The sequence below is a fragment of the Silene latifolia genome, chromosome X (genome assembly GCF_048544455.1).
Source record: "Silene latifolia isolate original U9 population chromosome X, ASM4854445v1, whole genome shotgun sequence".
NCBI classification, from domain to species: Eukaryota; Viridiplantae; Streptophyta; class Magnoliopsida; order Caryophyllales; family Caryophyllaceae; genus Silene; species Silene latifolia.
In genome coordinates, this window is record NC_133537.1 from 301,774,346 (window position 1) to 301,795,731 (window position 21,386).

The window sequence follows — 21,386 nt, forward strand, 5'->3', positions numbered from 1 at the left end:
AAGGGCTTCAAAAAGACAAATTTAATCATGTGAATGGCTCCAAAATGCTAACGACATATGAATGCATGCTTATAAAGATATGAAACGAAGACCATACTTGTGCATTTTGATGAAACACACACCATAGGAGACCTACACTTACCTAAGAGAGACCGGATATGGATGCATCGGTCTAAGGAGGTTCTACCTTACCATTTTGTAGCTCGCCAATAGTCAAGATCAAGCATATTCGGTTCATTTTCCATCTCCCACCTACTATGTCAAGACATCCCCATGTAGCAAATATCCATCAAATAAGAATAAATTATTAGCTATAAGCTATCATTAGGATAAACAAGAGGGAAAGTAGGCCAAAAGCAAGCAAAAACACACAATTTCTCTCAAAATTTTCAAATTTTAATTTCTACATGCAAACTACACTACAATGCAAATGCAATCTCCTCTCAAGCTAAACACAACATTGTCCTCAATGTGTCAACATGTAAATCACTCAACTAAACCATAAAAATGGCTCAAAGCACATAAACAAGAAGGATAAGGGGTTATATTTAATGGGTTGCGAGAAAATAAACTAAAGTGCAAAGCAAAGAAAACTCACTAGACTAGCTAGCCCTCCCCCCCCCCCCCTCCCCTCCCCCCCCCCCCAAGCTAGTATGTATACGGGGGACTCTTCCATCCATCAAAAATTCAAGAAAAGGGCCAAAAATTGAATGTTTGATGAAGGAATGATGTTTGCAAATGATTTGGCAAAAAAAAATAAAAAAATAAAAAAATGACCCGCTATTCATGAAAACATAGCTCATAACTCGAGTCTTAACCATATTGACATGCCTTATGCTAATTAGATTTGACACAATTATGTTTGTAAACTACTTAAATTCTAAGGTCTATAAAGCTTCCTAGGTCAGGAACATCAATAAACTGGTCTCATTTGTCAAATAGGTTTGAGTGTGGTTTCTCCTTGTGGAATGTGTAATATCAAACTGCATAAGTGTGACATTGATTTATTGATACTTTTATTGCTTTCATTTGACTAAGTACATGTGGATAGGCGGTTCTTACCGTTCAAATAAGCCTTACATTACCTTTTATTTAGACTGTTTGAACCCTTGTAGCCAACTTTAAATTACATCCTTTAAGCTACAATCCAAGAATTTGCCTACCTTATCGGGATAGTCGCAATTGCTTGTTTATCATGTCTATTTTACTACTATGTTTGGGATTTGGATGATTATTGTCAATTGTGGGTGTAGTAGAATTATTTAACAATTGTGTTGTATTGGAAAAAGAAAAAATATGAAGCAAAAAGAAAAAGAAAAAAAAAAGAAAAAAAAAGGAAAGAAAAAATCGAGAAAAAGAATTGAAGAAGAAAAGTTTGATTGCTTCATTTGGTTTTGTCAAGGATCGGAAGGATGGTCGTTAGAGTCTAATGTATATTTGGAGAGTATCTCATACGCTCTCATGTGTTGTAAAGTTGAGATGATTACTCTAGATGGGTTGTGCAACACCCCCATACTCCAAGTGCCTTACCAGGACCACTTAAGGCATGGAAATGCTACCATCTCGGTTACCCGAGGCAATGTATATCAAATAGATAATAAAGAAACATACTTTAATAAATAACTTTAAGTGATTACATAACAAAACAAACTGTAAAGTAAAGTACAACTGTTCTACAACCAAACTACAACTGAAGTAACAAAAGTATAAAGACAACACAGCGGAAGACTACTATCAGACTCGTGGCAACTATATCCCCATCTAATCCCGCGCGCATCCATAGTATACCTGCTAGACAACTGCTCACCACCCCCGAATGGATCACCACAGTTTTTAAAACATTTAAACGGGGTCAGTATTGATTACACAAAACAAACAGCTGCAATAAAACAATACCACAACCAATTCAATTAGCCCAAACTCTATTACATCTCCACACGCCTGACTACACACTAAAGTGTGTAGCCCTACCAGAATACTCATTGCAACAGGTATTCTACACCGCCAGTGGGGGACCGCAGCCGTTCCCACTAAGCCCCGCTCATCTCATCCGAGCGATAAACCTATGTTCATTAATGTGCAAATCCCTTCTGTGGCGGGTTCCACAGAAGGCGAATCAAGGGCGTGAAGCCACTCCCGCAAGTGACTCCACTCAGCCGAGGACGCACCTCGAGAACCACAGACAAACAATCACAACCAATCAAAATATACAACACAATCACCAATTATCAATTCCAATACGATACAAACCAACAACAATTATCAACCATCAACAACATTATGTAATCAATACTGAGTAGGGAAACCCTACCTGGAAAGCAATCACCAAGATCGTCACAATCAGCTAAGCATAATCGTTTTTCAACGAAATCACCTCCTATAAACACACAATCATACAATCACAATCTAACATCAACAATACTCCCCAAAACCCCCAAATTACCCAATTAGGGTTTCAACTAAAATCAATGAAACGATATAAAAACTATACTAGGATCTTACCCACAATGCGACGGTCTCAATGGCGTAAAGAACTCAACGATCCGACGACTCTAGCCCTTAGGATTTGATAGGAATGTGAGAGAGGAGAACTACGTAACCTTGTTTTCTCTTTTGTGAAACTTATAATGAGGTAAGAGTGAAAAAGAAATGACGAAATATGTTTTTATAACCTTCTCGCGTTGCTATCAAAACCCGGCAAATAACCCGTAAAAACACACTTACTCGATCGAGTAAGTGACTTACTCGATCGAGTGCCCCTTACTCGATCGAGTGCCACACGTACTCGATCGAGTACCCATCAAATCAGCTACTGTTTTGCGTAAAAACATACTTACTCGACAGAGTAAGCCCCACTCGATAGAGTACCCATAGACATAGAAAACCGTAGTATTACAGGTTGTATTCATGTTTAATTTTGTCTAGAATTGGTTTTGGTTTAGCGTTGCGACTACCGTCTTAGCTCCACATATCCATAACGTGCTTTGGCAGAAACCATTTCTATCCCTTTAACCCATTTGTCACCCTTATTGTCCTTGTTACATGTACTTTTGTTTACATATTGGATGCATATTAGTTTGGGAAATCTCTCTCACATTAGATTAAATGCATGTTTCATAAGTTGAGTGAGTGTTTCTACTTCTTTCTATCTTCACATATAACTCACCCTTACATACCTATGAGTGCATGAGTGAATCCGCGAGAATCCGACTAATTTGTCTTGCAAGATCGAAAGGTATTTGGCATTTGTCTATAATATGGTGACATGAGACTTGAGCTGCGTTTTCTCTTTTCCGTACTTTTGAATTTGTTTTATTGGTACACTTTGGTCATTTCTTTGTTGCAGATATAGATAGCTTGTGATTTGTATGTGCATCAACATTAGCTCTGAGTTGTTTATTCGCCATTTATATGATTGCCTTTTGTAATTTTGTGGTGCTTTGCTTGAGGACAAGCAAAGAGATGGTTTGGGGGGAGTGAGATAAGTCATAATTATATGCATATTTATGCCTCCCCTTAATTACTTCTGATACGGTTTCGTGCTAAATTATATTATTTACATGCCTTTTATGTTAGAATGTCGATACTTCCGCTATTTGATGTTTAATGCAGGAATTAGACCTGTAAAAATTCGACCCGACCCGAAAATCCGACTCGCCCAACCCGTTTTTTTAGGGTTACAAACCCGGTTTTTTCAACCCGCGACCCGTTTGACCCGAACCCGAAATGACCCGTTATTTTAGGGTCGAGACCCGACCCGAACGGGTCGACCCGTTGGGTCAAGGAAAAATCATGAATTTTATTAAAAATATTAATATTTATATATTATATTTGAAAATATAGTTAAAAAATTATTTTTTTATTACTTAAAATTAAAAATTCAACCAAAAAGTCAATTTTATATAACTTTTATAATATTTAATAATAAAATAATTATTAAAAAACTTTATTTTAATAATTATATCAATATAATTATTGTATATGATGAATATGATTAAAATAATAATTTTAAATATATTTTACTTTTTAAAAAAAAAATTAAATTATTTTTTTTTTTAAAAAAAGACGTTAAAAATTATTTCTTGACCCGTATTCTGACCCTAACCCGACCCGTGACCCGTATGACCCGACCCGTATTCTGACCCAACCCGTATGACCCGACCCAGGACCCGACCCGTTTGACAGGTCTAGCATGAATGATGCATTTGAAGAGCAAATGAATGAAATGGGCATCGCAGAGTGGGCATGGAGGAATACACGAAGCATGACACGGGAATCCATAAGAATGAAGGAAGAGAAGTTAAGAAGACAACACGAAGAAAAGAGCAGAAACAGAGTGGTGCCTCGATCAATCTTGTGTGGGCTCGATCGAGGAAGCATGTACTCGATCGAGTACGTAGGGGCTCGATCGAGGAGCCCTTAATTTCCATATTTTCCGCAAATTTCTTTAAGTCGATTATGTTTTATTATAAATACCCAAATCGTACCCTAGTTTTATTTACGCTTTATTTTACCTAGCTACGTACAATTACCCTAGAAAACTCTCTAAAACTCTTAGTTTAGTTTAGTTTATTATTCTTACTTTCGGATCTAATTAAGCATTCCTCTATTACGGTATTAATCTTTCTTCAATATTTATTTAATTGTTATTGTTCATCTTTTATGTTTGCAATTATGTCTTTCATTCATATTTTTATTGTTATTCCCTATAGTATGCGTAGCTAAACTTATAATCTAGGGTGTGGGGATCTAGGTTGTTAGAAGGGGAATTAATTAATGAATTGATAGTTAAAATTGTTTATTCGTTGTTGTTCAGTTTATTGTTCTTCATCTAGTTAGTTATTTACTGGTCAGGGTTAATTGACTAGTATAGCGAATTGAGACTTTCACCGACTGAGTTAGAATCAATATAGGCTGCGATAACTGAATAGAGATAATTTAATGGTAGCGACTGCATGTTAAATTAGATCTAAAGGGATATTGAATCGACCGATCATATAACCTTAACCAACATAATTAGCTCTATCAATGAATTAAATAATACCCCGTATAACTACCTAGTGAACCTAACCCCTAGACTCTTTTAATATATTTGAATTTGTCTTTATTTACATCGCAATTAGTTTTTAGAAAACCAATCAAAACCCCATAAAATTGTTACCTTTAAGACGAACTTAAATATAAACAAACTAGATTAATTAACTCGCCTCCCTGTGGATTCGACCCTTTCTTGCCACTAGCTACCAGTTAGTAGTAATTTAGGATTTATTTTGATAGGCCAACGACTGAAAATAACCCTATCAAGTTAGTTTTGTGCTCGGGATTTTCCAATTCTTCCCAAAATGCCCCTATACTTCCCGGAACGCCCTTGTATGGTCAAAACTTGCTGTTATTAGCCTCGTGAACTTGGATAATTGCTAATTTGACGGGAAAAAGCTATTGACGGCTTCATTTCCTACAAAATGCAATAAATACGAGCAAAAACACCTAGAACACGGAATTAGCTCACAAACACACTAATAGAAGTGCAATAATCAAATAAACCGAGTTAAAATAGGGGGTTAAACTATATATAAAATGGACTTATCATATCTGTACATGCTATGTAAGTATGAGTGTGAACTTCGAGGACGAAGTTCGCTTTTAAGAAGGGAAGACTGTAATACTACTCACTTATGGGCACAGAGTACTCGGTCGAGTAGGCTGCACTCGACCGAGTGTGCATGTCGGATGTGTTTGGTCACGCTTCTGACATAGTGGTACTCGACCGAGTTAGGGTTACACTCGGTCGAGTAGTGTGTACTCGGTCGAGTATGTTTGACACTCGACCGAGTGCCCGGTCCGTGAACGGTTTTCTGCGCGGTTTTGATTAGGATGATTAGGGAGTATATAATACTTTAATCAGTTTCGTTAATCTTTTTATAACCTAAAAACATTTCTCTAATCACTTCCTAATCACCCTAATCATTTACCAAGCAAGGATTTGGCTTTTGTTCGTCGGATTTCATCATTCCCGTGTGTCGATCAGATTGTAAGTATTGGTCTCATCTTTATTTCATTTTATAGTTGACTTAACCTTAATTTGGGGAGAATTGGGGGAATTGGTAATTGAGCATACTAGATTGATTATTGAGAGGTAGTAGTGATTGTATGTGATTATTATTTGTAGGTGACAGTTTCATGGAGGATTTCTATTGCGATTACTTGTGTGTGCTTGTATTGCGAAAATGTAGGGTTTCCATACTCAGTACAATTTATGATTGTTTGCCTTGTTGTGATCATTTTCATTGTGATTGTGTTGTGGTGGTGATAGTGATTGTGGATATTAGTGGTGATGAGATGACAATCGTGAGCCATGTCGGGAGATGGTTTCACCTAGAACTGGCAAAAGGGGTCAACGGGTCGGGTTCGGGTCAGGCCAATTCGGGTCAGGTCAGTTCATATTTCCCATTGATTTTGGGTTAATTCGTGTCGGGACGGGTCATGTCGGGTTTCGGGTTTGTTGGTCAGGGTTGTTTCGGGTTAAGCGGGTCGGGTTGTTTCGGGTCGAGTCATTTTCGGGTTAATGAATAATAGAGAAATAGCCATTTCAAGTCTTTTCGATTAAATTAGAGTTATATTTTGTCGGGTCATTTTCGGTTCGGGTCAATTCTTGGTCAAGAAAGCTCAGATCATGTTCGGTTTGGGTTGGGTCAATTCAGGTTTTCGGGTCACATTCGGGTGATGTAGTTCGGGTCAGCCTTTTCGGGTCGGGTTACTTTTTCCAGGTCTAGTTTCACCCCCATGTTCGCCTCTTGTGGCTCCCGTCACAAGGGGGATGTGCACATTAATGATCTGGGTTCGCTCGTTGCGATTAGCGGGGCTTTAGGTGACAAGGCTACGATCTACCACTGGCTGAGGTGGGTTACCTGTTGCGATGGGTAACCTGGCAGGACTACTCATTGCGGTGTGTAGTCGTGTCCGGGCTTCGGTTCGAACACTCGTTACTTGGAATTTGGGTGTTGATGGTGATCAATGTTGTTGTGTTTACTTATGTTGTTCTTTGTACTATCATATTCTGTTACTAACTGTGTGTGGTGCTGTGTGTTCTTTGTTTTCTCTTATGTGTCTGCGGTGATCCATTTGATATTGTCGGCAAATGGTGAGCAGGTAGTCTTATTAGGTGTTGTTGATTGCTGAGCTTTGGCTGGGATCCTTGGAGGGAGCGAGTCACCGCTGAGTTCACTTAGTTCAAATGACAGTTAGTTTTATTAGTTTGTACTCTTCCGCTGTTAGGTAGTCGGTTTTGTATCTAGATGTAATCAGTATCTTATAAAGAAGTTAATAAAGTTATTTAGTTTGTTCTTTTATTGTCTATTTGATATGAAGTACCTCGAGCAACCGAGATGGTAATGCTTCCATTTGCTAAGGTAGACCTTGGTAAGGCTCCTTGGTAGATGGGGGGTGTTATATTAGTGCAATGGCGCCGCCAATTGACTACCTCATTAATACCACTTCTCCGTCTATCATTAGAAAAAATGTTATGTGGTAACATAGTAACCAATAATGGCGACAATGAGTACGATGGTGGATACAAATTATATGTGACGACATTAGGGTTAAAGAAAACGTTCATTACCTTATTTAAGAGAACGAATTGATCCATCGTTCAAAATAATGGAACCAACATCGTCTTCGACATCCCCTTCGACGTGATTATCATCTTCATTTAAAGTTGGACTTACCATATCCTCATTATGGGGTTTAAATATGGTATCATCATCGTCTTCCACACAAATGGGATGGTTGATCATCTTACAAAAAGAAAAAATAATGAAATCAGTACTATTACTAAATCATTAAAACAAAGAATCGGCCTAAAAAAGTAACAACAATGAAATTATTTATGTAAAAAATAGTGAAATCAGTACTATTACTAAATCATACCTTCAATACCACTTGAAGTGGCTTCAACCAAACCCCTTCTTACTGCTTGCTTTCTCGTCATTTTCAAAAAACTGAAATACAAACAACAAATTAATTGCAAAAAACGGTACTATGCTAAATTTAGATCCGAAATTATAATAATTAAAAAGTACCTACAATTAAGTTGAAACTAAACAAAAAATGAGGAAGAAGACGGTAGGTAGAATCTGAACGAAAACGGAGGTAGAAGAGGGTTGTGGAGAAGCGTGAAAGACAAAATATGGGAATGGAAGAAAAATCTTCTACAAGATTTTTAGAAAGAAATAAGGCATGAATATAGGCAGCAATATAATTACACCCATTAGACGGTTAAGTTGTTTAACTTTCCTTTTTTAAATAATTTTATCTTTTTAAATTATATCCTACCATTTCATCCTATATGGTAATTACTTGATCCGTTTTATAGGTATAACAGATACGTCTGTTATACAGGTGACTAAGGTCTCGTTTGGTTGGCCCTTGTAAATCATGGAAGTTGCAAAATTCCATGAATTACAAAATTGGGACTTGTTTGGTTGCCTACTTTTTGCCATAATGTATGAATTTAATTTTCCAAGGAGTTTCCAACTCCTTCATAATGAAGGAGTTGAATTACCTAGGTCCCCCTAGGTAATTTCAAACTTCGGTGTCAATGAACTCCTACATCGGCAACCAAACGGATTTAGCTAATTCACATGAATTTCATGTGGGAGATTAATTCTCATGAATTCGATATTCCGGTGGAGTTGTATTCCAACGGGAAACCAAACGAGACCTAATTGTATTTTGTTAGTTAATACCATTGTCGTGATATTTGTCGCTAAAAATATTGTTCGTAATTTTGTTATATTTTGTAAGTACTCATTAATTTTTTTATTTGAATAGGTAGGTCAAATATTTTGACCATGTATAACTAGTTAGTAGTCAAGTTTCATCTTTATTTTTTTATTTTTTATGTTTGACAGGACTTCTAAAAAGATTGATGATGCATACGGGTTCCCGGGTGGCTTATTTAAGCTGATCAAGAAGATGACGGAAAAACAGAAGAAAAGTGTTGAAGAGATTGGTTTGGGGGGGATTGGTTGATGGCGCGTTATGACCCAGACTCCACGATGTTCTTGATTGATAAGGAGCGGTACTTTGTTTTAACGAGAGATGATGTATACGCCACATTTATGTTACCTTGTAACCGTGGGAAGGAGGTTTTGCGCACCTCAAGTACAATGCTATTTTTATTTGGATTTTTTTTTGAAATTGTCATCTCATTAATAATCAACCAAGCGTAGGTTACAATGAAGATAACAAATAGACAAAGGAAAATCAAGATTGCTAGCGTAAAAAATACATTCAAAATAACTATCTAAATACTGGTAATGGCGCTGCCGCTCCAAAATCATAAATTTCTTGAATCTATGAATAATCGATGTCTTTGCATCCTTCTTGATGGAGGGAAACAGTGTAGCCGTCTTGATGTATTCATCCACGAAACAAATCTGATAATCTCCCCGTCGATTAAAACTTATTTTATTGATAACAATCCCACGAAAAAATGGAAAAACCCCGAAAGAAGGGACGGAACAACAGATCTCACCAAAAGGGAGACTATTATTGAAAATAAGATAGATCTGTATAAAATTAGTTGTTTAAGAAAGCTTTTGAGGGGCTTACCATCGATGGATGATCGATGGAAGCCCCCGAATAATAATGGAGGCTAGGTTTTTAGAGAGGGTTTTTTTAGAGAGAGAGGTTTTTATTTTTAGCAAACTTTCAAATATTTTTATTTTTATTTGGATTTGGTAATTGATTTAAAACCGTTATTGCTTTCTAGTGAACGACTAAGTATTGAACGCATCCTTTTTGGTCATTTTCTAGTTCGGATTGTGAATTGAACAAGTACATGCCTTCTTTATTTTCTTAAACATTTTTGTGGCCAAATATATAAAATTTGGAGCTAGTAATAAGTTTACTAGATGTGGTCACAACATCATCAAAGTTGGTCACAAAATAAGAGATATCATGTTATTCAAAGCGTCTTGCTTGTGACGGACACTATCTGTCACAAGCTTGTGACGGATAGTGCCCTTCTCACAATAGGCAAGTGGAAGGGCAAGTGAGGGGAAAATGGAGCACCCAATGGATAGTGCCACTTGCATATTGTGAGGGGGATACCATCCGTCACAAGCTTGTGACGGATAGTGCCCGTCTTCAATGAGAATTTGTGCATGTTATTTGGTCACAAAGTTATCAAACTTCTACCTTAGATAGATAGTGATAGTGACCAACTACTCCTTTGTAGACAATATTAGGCCTTCTTTGTTTTCTTAGTCAAATAATTGTATGGCCAAATATATACAATTTGGAGCTAGTAACAAGTTTACTAGATTCGGTCACAACATAATCAGAGTTGGTCACAAAATAAAGAATATCATGTTTATTTGGTCACAAAATTATCAGACTTCTACATTAGATAGATAGTGAACAATTATTTCTTTAAAGACAATGTTACGCCTTGTTTATTTTCTTAGTCAAATAGTTTTGTAGCCATATGTCCACAATTTGTAGCTGGTAACAAGTTTACTATAAAGCAGCATATCATGAAACCATTTATGACTAAGAAAATTGACTTTGTAACCAACTATCTGTAACATGTAATTCAGAAAATTAATTTTGTGACCATAATGACTAGTAGCCTTAAAAGATAAAGTTCAACGACAAATCCGCAGTCTTTCAACTAGAAGATAAAAGAGCATGTTTTGCTTAAGAGCCTAGGAATGGGAGTATATGGGAGCTCGACCTCATTTGTTTTTGTTTTAGAGGAACGCTTTAACTTTCTTCTTTGTATCCCGTTTTTCTTTCTTTGCCTACGCCCCTTCGCTAATTGCTCATTGTGGATCAAGAATCGTTGGACATGTGCTTATTGATTGGCAGAGGTAGGAGATGAACACTAATTGATATGAGTAACATTGGTAAAACCGATGTGTCTGTGTATTTGTTTAACCTGGGAGACTAATTGAAAATATTTTAATTAGGGTAAGTGTATTATTTAGTGGCTGATTACGTGGAAACTGTTATTAATTAAATCACATGACTAATTCTATCCAACCCATATTAGTTGCTAATCATATTTAAATAACCAATATCCGAGTCCGTTTCAATATTGTTGTGTTTACAACCGTTATAAACAAGAATTTGCGATGTTACATATTAGAAGTTGTAGTGAAGATTTTCCTCACTTATGAATAGTGCCCAAAAAGCAAACATATAGAATTCAATGGACCAGAGAAGGATATATAAAGCAAAATATAAAATAGACATAGAAACGCTCTTCCTCCTTTTGTCACTCCTTGGGATGAGATAACCGTCCGATTCATTCCAAATTTAATGAAAAGTCTTTGATTATTTCATCCTCATTTATTGATGTGAGTAATTCAGAGTTATTGGACTTGATTCTTAAAATTTGATTTGTTATTGGACATTTAGCAAAACAAGCTTATAAACAAATTTATATATCTTCAGAATATTTTAGTTAGAATGGTCAAATACTCCAATGGATATCTATTAAGGTGCATATCTTCTTGCATATATATTTGTGTTAGAGTGAATGCGATCGTATACTTTAAATTGCTATGTAGTTATAATTTAGGGATATATGAAGTGTGATGTTCGCAAAAGTACCACATATTGACTCGAAATAATAATTCGGGAGCAAGAATATTAAGTAATTAACAATCACACTAAGTTGACATAAAAGAAGTAGCAAATATACTCCAACCACATACGAAAGCATCAAGAGCCATTACAAGTTCAGGACAAACACATCAAAATTGGTTCCAACAATTTGATAACTAAACAAATGTTAAGTTTTTGTAATGTCTAATCTGATGTTAAGTTAGAGTTACAAAATTGAATGTCAAGCTGATAGACTGATTCCAATTAGTACGGTTTCTAAATTGTCATTATTAGATAATGTGCACCTTAAAGCGAGATTAGTACAAAACTTAGGTTGGACAATTCCGATTTATATTTTATATAAGCTATTGATTTACCTCAAGTTAGGTAATTTATATTTCGTAATTCATAAGGTCAAATCTAAAGCCTAATTAACTGGTTTTAAAAACGACCTTTAATCGGGCTACCGAGCTTATCAATTATGCTAAAAACCATGAAATCGACAAACACTCCGTTTAATTTAGCCTAACCCTAAGCATAAAAAAAACAAACTAACCCGAATCCAAGTTAACGCGAATCCAAACTAACCCCACCTTTTTATAATGGGTTTGGCTTTGGCATTTCTACTCTCAAAGTCTCAATCCCTGTAAAAATGGTTTATCAAGGATCTGATGCTAATATTATACATTTATACTACTTCAATTACTCATTATCCAACATCCAATGGATTCAAAGCAAAATTAGTAAACAATCTCCCACCAACAAAAACAATTAGCCATAAGTTTATCATGGTTATGAAACATTCAATGCTAATTTTGTAATATCAATAAGATTATTAAAAGCTTAATGATAATTGACAGGCAGATATACAATGGAGAAGCACTTCACTTCAGGGCATCCCTCCATTTCTTTGACAAAATAATGTCCCTTTAACCAGAAGAACACCATTACAGATTATCAAAAAACACCCCTAAAATAAAAATATATAAAAAAAATGATAAAAATAGCATTTCATTTTCCCAAATTGAAAAATTAATAATGTTGTTGGGTCATTGAATTTGTCTCCTGGACTTGTCCTTTAACTTACATTGTGATCAGGGTTCCTCTTATTTTTCCCATTTATCTAATTTTTTTCAAGAATTTTGAGTCAATTTATGTGATATTTCTTTTTTTTGGAGGGATTTTAGCTTGATGGATATTTTGTTAAATGCAATTTTGTGCTAATAAAAAGAAGATTTTGATTAAATTTTGATGTAAAGGAGCAAACTTTGTAATTTAAGAAGTTTTTCAAGATGATGTGGTTAGACCCTGGACAACCTGCAGATTCATATTATGAAGTTAGACCTGAGATCACTGATGCTCCTAAGTCCAAGTTCAGGATCAAGGTTTGTGACTTTTTTTTTTTTTTTTTTTTTTTTTTTTTTTTTTTTTTTAATTTAATCCCAACTTTATTTGATTTGGTCCATTATGTTTTTAAATTTTGGAAATGACCATTATTTCATTTGAGTATCATGCATGGTAGTTGGTAATGTGCTTATATGTTGCTAGAATATAATGATCCATTGATTCAGGTAATAGTGTGTACCCATCAGTGGCGAACCTGGGATTTAAATTCTCGGGTTGCAGTTTAAACCTTCAAATATTAACACCCCGTTCTTAATTTTCGTTTTCCACAAACAACGGGTGCACACCGCCGCTGGTACCCATATCCTGTGAATGCACATTAGAATAGGTCATGATTTTGTATTGGCATGATCATGATACTTGTTATCACAATGGTTGCTGAGATTTTAATTGTGGAAATGGTGTAGAATGTTTGGGTATGAAAAGCTTCTGTTTTCATTAGGTTGAATGTTTAGCTCACAAATTGTTTTTCGGCTCCAAATTTTGTTTTGTCAAAGATATGGCGATGCCTAGGTGGTCAAGATTTTTCTTATCGATGTAATAGGAGCCACAAGACTGTATGTTGACAAGTATAAAACCTAGATTATGATTACCGCCACACAATAACTTTACCAGCTAGCTGACATTAGCGCCTTAGCGGGATGCCCATTGAGTGACTATTGTAACCAATATTCTTGTTTTATGTGCATTTTATATTATTACTCTCTAGAATTAGGCAGTCCTTAATTAGAAAGTATTATTAGAACAGCTGATTATGCTGCGAAGATGTAGGATGCTCTTCTTCAAATTTCTTTTTTCCCTTTATGAAGGGGTGTATTTTTTCAGCTGCTCTTTATTTGTTAGTTGGACATTGTATTGCAGGAATGGTTTTGATGGCAGATATTTGTTGACTATCTTATATTGTATCCATCTTTTTTCATTGCTTTGCGGTCTGTCATTATAACCGATGTGAATAACTCTTTGTTGGATATTTGAACTGGGAAGAACTATGTCTGCACTCTGCAGCATTGGCGATTGATTAATTAAAGAAGCACAATGACGTAACATTACAAAATGTTTTTTTCTTGCTGTTTCATGATACTATATACGGAGTATTAATTATTTCTTTTTATCATCATTTGCAGGCAGGTAAAACCTTAAGTGTAAGAAAATGGCAAGCTTCATTTTCTCCAGAAGGCCAAGTCGATTTTACCAAAACACTGAGCAGGATTCATCGAGGGGTAAGTTTCACAGGAAACTTTTTTCAGCTTTATTTATCCGAGGAAGTGTTTGATGTAGTTCAAGTTGAACGCTAAATTCTATTAACATTAAAAATCAATCAGCGTTTTTATTTTTTAATATGTGAAAATATAAGGTAGTTTGCATCCAATAGTAGATGCAAGCTATCTACTATGTCTCTGTGTCAGATTCATCATTGTCTAAATGTCTTCTTTCTTCACCTTTGAAAGTGTTTCCATTGTTAATGTATATTCGTTAATCAGGGGATACATCCATCAATTAGGGGAGAGGTGTGGGAATTTTTGTTAGGATGTTTTGATCCAAACAGCACGTATGAAGAGCGATCACAAATACGGGAGCAAAGAAGGTAGTCTCTAGATCATATCCTTATATTTACTTAACTTCAGATTTGAGTAATGCCTGATTGTTTAACAAAGAAGCTAATCGCTGTAGCTCTATTGCATGATCTAGACACTGGAGACTGAGATGTTCATGTGAAGATTGTGAACTTCCTCGTGTTATTCATTAAATAAAAAAAAAAAATCTATGTTTTTTTTCTCTTTCATCAGTTCATATATTCTAATTATCATGCAAAGTTATTTGATGTTACCTGCCACTGTTGTCGAATCAGTCGTCTGAAATCTTAACTTTAGGATTCCAAGGTCATAGGGATTTGAATCTATTTAGTCTTCAAGAAAACTGCTGGGCCTGAATGAAGTTGGCTAATTTGGTTCACAAGTGAGTTGTCAACACTCACAAACCTGTCACGCTTCTATATTTCGTGTGGGTCATTTCATTGCACCATGTGGCATTATCGACATAACCTTGTGTTCATCAGGATTACTGGTATTTTTCCATGTGGTTGGGGCATTGGAGTTTGGAGAATCCTCTACTATACTATTATGTTGCTCATACCTTGTGTTTTGTTTTCGTGGAAACTACTAAACTAGTGAGCATGTCTGTGTTCTATGGTTGAATTGTTCAGCTTTAAATTTGGAGGCTTTGGTAGTACGAAAGATGGGATGCAATTACGGACTTACGGTTATATGGCCCGAGTTGTTTTTGTGTGCATCTGATCAGTGTAGAATTCCTTTTTTATAGTCAGGGATCTGACATTCTTTAGATTATTAAAAGGTTATGTTTTTTTTTAGTTTTTATGGAAATCCCGGTTACTTTATACAATGGATTTGGGATTTATCATCTACGTAATGGAGTAACATTAAGTGTTGGAAGGCCCGAGAGGGGACACGCAACAGACAGTCAAAGTAAATGTCTAAGTACATGTTATTATGACTCATCACTCATGTTATGCGTAGATATTACTAGCAGTATTTCAGTCTTTTAGTCTTTCACTCTTTCTACCCATAGTACAAATTCGTCTATACAGTTGCTAATATCAGTCATATGTTCGGAATTGCAGGGTACAGTATGCTAATTGGAAGGACACTTGCCGTTTGATGTTTCCCTTGATTGGCAGTGGTAGGTTTATTACAGCTCCTATAATCAATGAGAAAGGAGAACCAATTCTAGATCCATTGGTACTACTCGAAGCAAATATGGGAAATGAACCTGGTACGGATGGAGCTTTAGATGCTTCGACATTAGAGAATCTGCAGAAGGATACTGGTCCTATGTCCCAGAAAGAAATTCAGTGGAAGCTTCATTTACATCAAATAGGTTGGCATCAAGACAAATTTGTTCTAATCTATAATTGAAGTTTATGCTTGATACTTCCTTACCAATCTTATTTTCATGATGCCTGGCAATATTTATAACAGGTCTCGATGTGAAACGTACTGACAGGGCACTCGTGTTCTTCGAGAAGCAAGAAAATCTTGCTAAACTTTGGGATATTTTATCTGTTTATGCCTGGATAGATGAAGATGTCGGTTATTGCCAAGGTCAGTCATTGGTTTTTCTCGCATTTGCTTGCCAATTGACAGCTTCGTATTAATATAATGTGATGAAGGAAAGCACTAATCGTTTACTCAGTAACCCACTAAAAGTCAAAATCATGGAATAACTACCCTATTATATGGGTCAGCCGTCATGATAATCTTATCATAAGCCTGTCTCATATGATGATTTGTGTTTGCTTGTAGCCTAGTTGAACTAAACTTACTCTAGCATCTTATTGTGTGGTTGTCACCTGTAACTTAAGATACGTTAGGTCTGAAGTTCTTTTTTCAAAACGTGCAGGAATGAGTGATCTATGCTCCCCCATGATAATTCTCCTGGAAAATGAAGCAGACGCCTTTTGGTGCTTTGAACGTCTTATGCGCCGATTGGTACATTATTTTTATTTTTATTTTTTTAATATTTCACACTGCTTGGTATGGTCCACGTGTATCTGATTAGAACAGCCTCACCCTTGTGGGTGCGGTCTTATTTAAGCACTTCTGGTTTATCTTCCCCTAACCGCTTGGTAGAAGAGGGGAGGAAGCTCAGTTGGGGAGCTGTCTTTTCATCTAAAGTATATTGATGCTTTGGTACAATGTTTTACTAAATATTTTTCATTTGAATTTTTAAAGCGAGGAAATTTCAGATCTACTGGCAGATCTGTTGGAGTAGAGGCACAACTTAGTAATCTAGCAGCGATTACTCAAATAGTTGATCCCAAACTTCATCAGCATCTAGGTATGATCAACATTGGTTCTTTTCTCTGAGCGAGGATGGTTCCTTTCTTCAGATGTGCGGAGTAATTTTCACTGAATATGATTTACTTTTTAAGTTGCATTCAGCTTGTTCAAATTTACTCCTTTCTTCCGCTTGTATTTTACTTTATCCTCTGTTGAGCTGTGTATCTTGCATTTAATATGTTTCTGCTTGTTAAATAAATTAACTGATAAACAACTCCATAGTCCAGAAATGATTTGGCCTTGCTAACATCATTCACCCATTGAACCATCGATTTGAGCTAAAACTATGAAAAAAGATGAAATGAAAAACGCAGCGAGAACACATGGAAAAATTAAGGTCATCACAAATACACTGTGTGAACGGAAGAAAAGGAAAGACGAAACAAACAAATTGGTATCTTTACATAAATAGTGTGTGAATGGGTGATTCATGTCAGCCAGTCCCACGTCATTCTAGGATCAAATCTCTTTTGTTGTTGTTGTTGTTGTTGAGTGTTGATGCAGTTGCTTTCATTTATGAGTATATGAATTTGCCTTTTGATGTTGGATAACAGAGACACTTGGAGGAGGTGATTATCTATTTGCCATTCGAATGCTCATGGTACTGTTTCGCCGAGAATTCTCGTTTGGCGATTCCCTGTACCTGTGGGAGGTATGAAATTGTTGCTTTTGATCTAGAAATTAGATGTTTGCATTCTTGTTTGTTTGATCTTATCGTATGGTGGCTAATTAGTCTTGCCATTTTGAAAAGGGATAATGCTTGTTCTCACATTTTGCAATGCACCTATAGTCTTTGATATTCCTCAGTGTGTGAGAAAAATTATGGAGATATTCTTACGAGGAAAAAAATAAAAACAAGTATAAGGGGTCTTCTCTGTTCACAAAAGCTATGTATGCAAAGGGATGAACTGTTCATTCATGAAAAGAACCCATGGCATAAGCCAGATTAACTAGATATCCGCCTGACGCAAACATGTACTAGTATGAAGAAAGATCATCTACGGATGAAACAGTACAGCAAAACACACTTTTAGTCTGTTACACTTGCTCTTCTCTTGAATACAAGTCTACTGAAGAAATTTATGATTTCTGTGAATTAAATAGAAAACGAGTTTTAACATGTATGCCTTAATTGTTTTTTCACTTTTCATTTGGTTTGCATTGTTTTGAATGAAGATACAAGTATACAACTGATCATTCTCTGTTCCGGATTGCAGATGATGTGGGCTTTAGAATATGATCCAGACCTTTACTTTGTGTATGAAGATTCCGATTCTGCTAGTGATAATCCCGATGGATCTAAAGGACGTACGAAATCAATGCGCCATTATGGGAAGTTTGAAAGGGAAAATATGAAAAGTGGAGTAAAAGAAGATGCTCCTCTTCCTATTTCCGTTTTCCTTGTCGTCAGTGTTTTGAAAGAAAAGAGCCCCAAACTCCTGAAAGAAGCTCGTGGCCTGGACGATGTAGTCAAGGTTCGTCTTCTCTTTCTGGACAGTTTCTTTTTATCCCATATAGGATAGTTTACCTGTGTGATGCATTTACTGCACGAAGTAGAAATGGCCAATGAGCTGGGTCAACTGGGCTCACCCTAACCCTAACCCTGCATTTGTTGGTTAACCGTAGTGGCGTAGTACAACTCTAACGATGACATGGGACTGCCTGAGTGGCAAGAATGATATATTATGCAGTCTTGCTAACTTTATCCTAACCCTACACTGGCGTGTTAGATATAAGATATGTCATCTAGTTTAGCTCTTGGCATCAATTAAGCCCTCAATATTGAAAGTTTGAAATCCTATTTGCATAGTTTTTGAAGATTCCTCGACTGTATTTTAAGACTATTCGCCGCATTTACAAAATAAGGCCCCGACCGCAACTGAAATTTGATACTATGGTTTGGTGGTACTCAAGACGGGTTATTAGAAACTTGAAACAATTGTTGTAGCTCCCTTTACACACACAACACAAAAAAAAAAAAAACTTCAATTTGCAATATATTATTCTTATGTATCTTTAACTCGAAATATATTCTTCAGATTTTGAATGATATAGCTGGAGATTTAGATGCCAAGAAAGCTTGTGTTAATGCAATGAAACTACATAAAAAGTATTTAAAACAACAGGTAACTTTTTCTACATTATTTCTCCTTTTCTTGTTTCATTTTTTGGGATTGGATAAAAGTTCTTGAGTAAGACTGTAAGAGAATTCGACTCTTCTGATTGTTGAAGTTAAACGGAGTCCTTACAACTATATATTGTGTTCATAGAAGTTTTTGTTTAAATTTCAGGCAAAGAAAATATAGCAGGAACAATGTACAATATCCGTCTGATCAAGTCGGAAATTACTTAAACCACACGGCATAACCGCATATATATTTTTTTCCCTTTTGCGAGTTTTTTTAATAACTGTATTATAGAGTAGTAATGATAAAGTTATTGATTCACATACAGTCCAGAATGGATTGTACTTTTTTTGTAGATCCTATACATTCTTTGTACTAATCGTATAGATTTTATTAAAATATGACCACTTCTTGTGGTTTGTAAAAACACTCGAACAGGAATTGTTTGGAATTTTAATTGAATGAAATTTCTGTGTTTTTTATGATTTTGTTTAGCATTTGCTCCTATTTTTATTTAACTTCCTCTTTGCTACATTAAGCTACCGTAACCGACTATGTCAAAAGAACTACAACAACAACAACATCAGAGCCTTAATCCCAAAATGATTTGGGGTCGGCTGACATGAATCATCCTTTCGAACCGTCCATGGGTGCACGCACGCCTCAAAATGCGAATAAAAAAGGGAAGATAAAAAACAAAAGGGAGAACGAAAATGTAATGGAAAGTCAAGGTGAACTTAGGGGTTTTAAAATCGGATTCCGTCTTTCTTTTATAAAAACTTAAAATTTAAATCGAGAGAAAAGATTAAAATGATTTTTAAAAACCGAAATAGAGTTAAGGATCCGGAATGAACCAGATAAAATCTATAAGAAAGTGGTTGTTGAAAAAGTGTGTAATAAAGGGGAGAAAAATAAATAAATAAATTAATTTCTTTAAATTAAATAAATAAATAAAAGCACTAAATCTGTCAAAAAAACATCAAATACTAAAAATCCACATGTATCCTTTCCCTCCATTGTGCCCTCTCCGTCACCATACTCTCCTCAAGCCCCAGAACTCTCATATCATGCTCTATCACTCTCAACCATGTCTGTCTCGGTCTTCCTCTGCCTCTAGGGACTTTTTTTCATTCTCCAAGTCTCCCCTCCTAACTCCACAAGGTGCGTCCATAGGTCTCCTTCTCACATGGCCAAACCATCTTAGTCGGTTTTCCATCATCTTGTCCTCTATTGGCGCCACTTTAACCTTTTCCCTAATCACCTCATTCCTTAACCGATCTTTCCTTGTATGTCCGCACATCCACCTCAACATGCGCATCTCCGCCACACTCATCTTTTGAATGTGACAATGTTTCACGGCCCAACACTCGGAGCCGTAAAGTAGGGCAGGCCTAATTGCCGTGCGACTATGTCAAAAGAACTATTTAAGAAAATGCAATTTCCGATGCAACTGTAACCGAGACATTGGATAAACAAAAGTATGAATCTATGGTGAGTTGGTGACTCAGGACCCTTGAACAATAACGGGAATCGTAGGGCTATATACATACATATTCCATTCCATCTAAAAACCTAATCTTGAAGCCCTGCAAACCATAACAGCTGCACTAATCCGTCCATTTCAGATTCTGAGTGATCCTGAACTGTATAAATCTTCATGACCTTCAACACCGCAGCATCTTTCAATATACCCACAATAATCATTGATCTCAACCACTTTGAGAGTGCGCGACAAACACTTGGGTGTGCTTTCTGGTAGCGTAAATTGGCCTGAAAACCCAGAAATCAAGAGCAAATAAAAACCAGACATCACACTTGGGTGTGCTACTTACCAATTACCATAACAATCCACTTCGTTGAAGTTGATTTTGAGTTATATTGTCATCCTCCCAACTTAATGCACTAGCAATACAAGACGACCAAGACTAGTACACTAGCATGCTCATAAGCACCAGCCAAGACGAGCCTTTCCACGAGTAGGAATTAATAGCAGCAGGACCACCGAATAGTAGCACTGTAGCAGTAGTAATTAATATGAAATAGCAGCAGCCATATATCAAAGACAATGTAAATATTACACCTGAAGATGCACTCGTTTCTGATATTTCTAACATAGTAAGAGTAACGCAATTTACTTGATTACTATCATACGGAGTATAAGACGAGGATTCGAGAATAATTGCAGGTATTAGGATATACAAACGAGTTAGCACCACGGAAGCAAAACCTGTTGCTCATAATAGCTAGTGACAATGTAACACATACGTTGTCACACATGTCAATACATTCATAGCAGATAGGCCATGAGCATAAATCCCGAGATGAACCTGACATGCTAAAACGCAACATTCAATTACAAACAGCTTTAGCTAACAAACACCAAGTC

The 21,386-nt window shown here is 36.1% G+C and overlaps 1 protein-coding gene across 1 annotated transcript; it reads left to right on the plus strand.

Annotated features, from left to right (window-relative positions):
- Positions 1–12,252: 12,252 nt before the first annotated feature.
- On the plus strand, positions 12,253–19,483 carry LOC141617209 (uncharacterized). Its single transcript, XM_074434394.1, has 11 exons — positions 12,253–12,998; positions 14,142–14,237; positions 14,499–14,602; positions 15,656–15,912; positions 16,014–16,136; positions 16,435–16,523; positions 16,767–16,872; positions 17,429–17,526; positions 18,092–18,349; positions 18,914–19,000; positions 19,166–19,483. The coding sequence occupies exons 1-11, from the start codon at positions 12,906–12,908 to the stop codon at positions 19,178–19,180; spliced, it is 1,326 nt and encodes a 441-aa protein (XP_074290495.1). The 5' UTR covers positions 12,253–12,905; the 3' UTR covers positions 19,181–19,483.
- Positions 19,484–21,386: the final 1,903 nt, after the last annotated feature.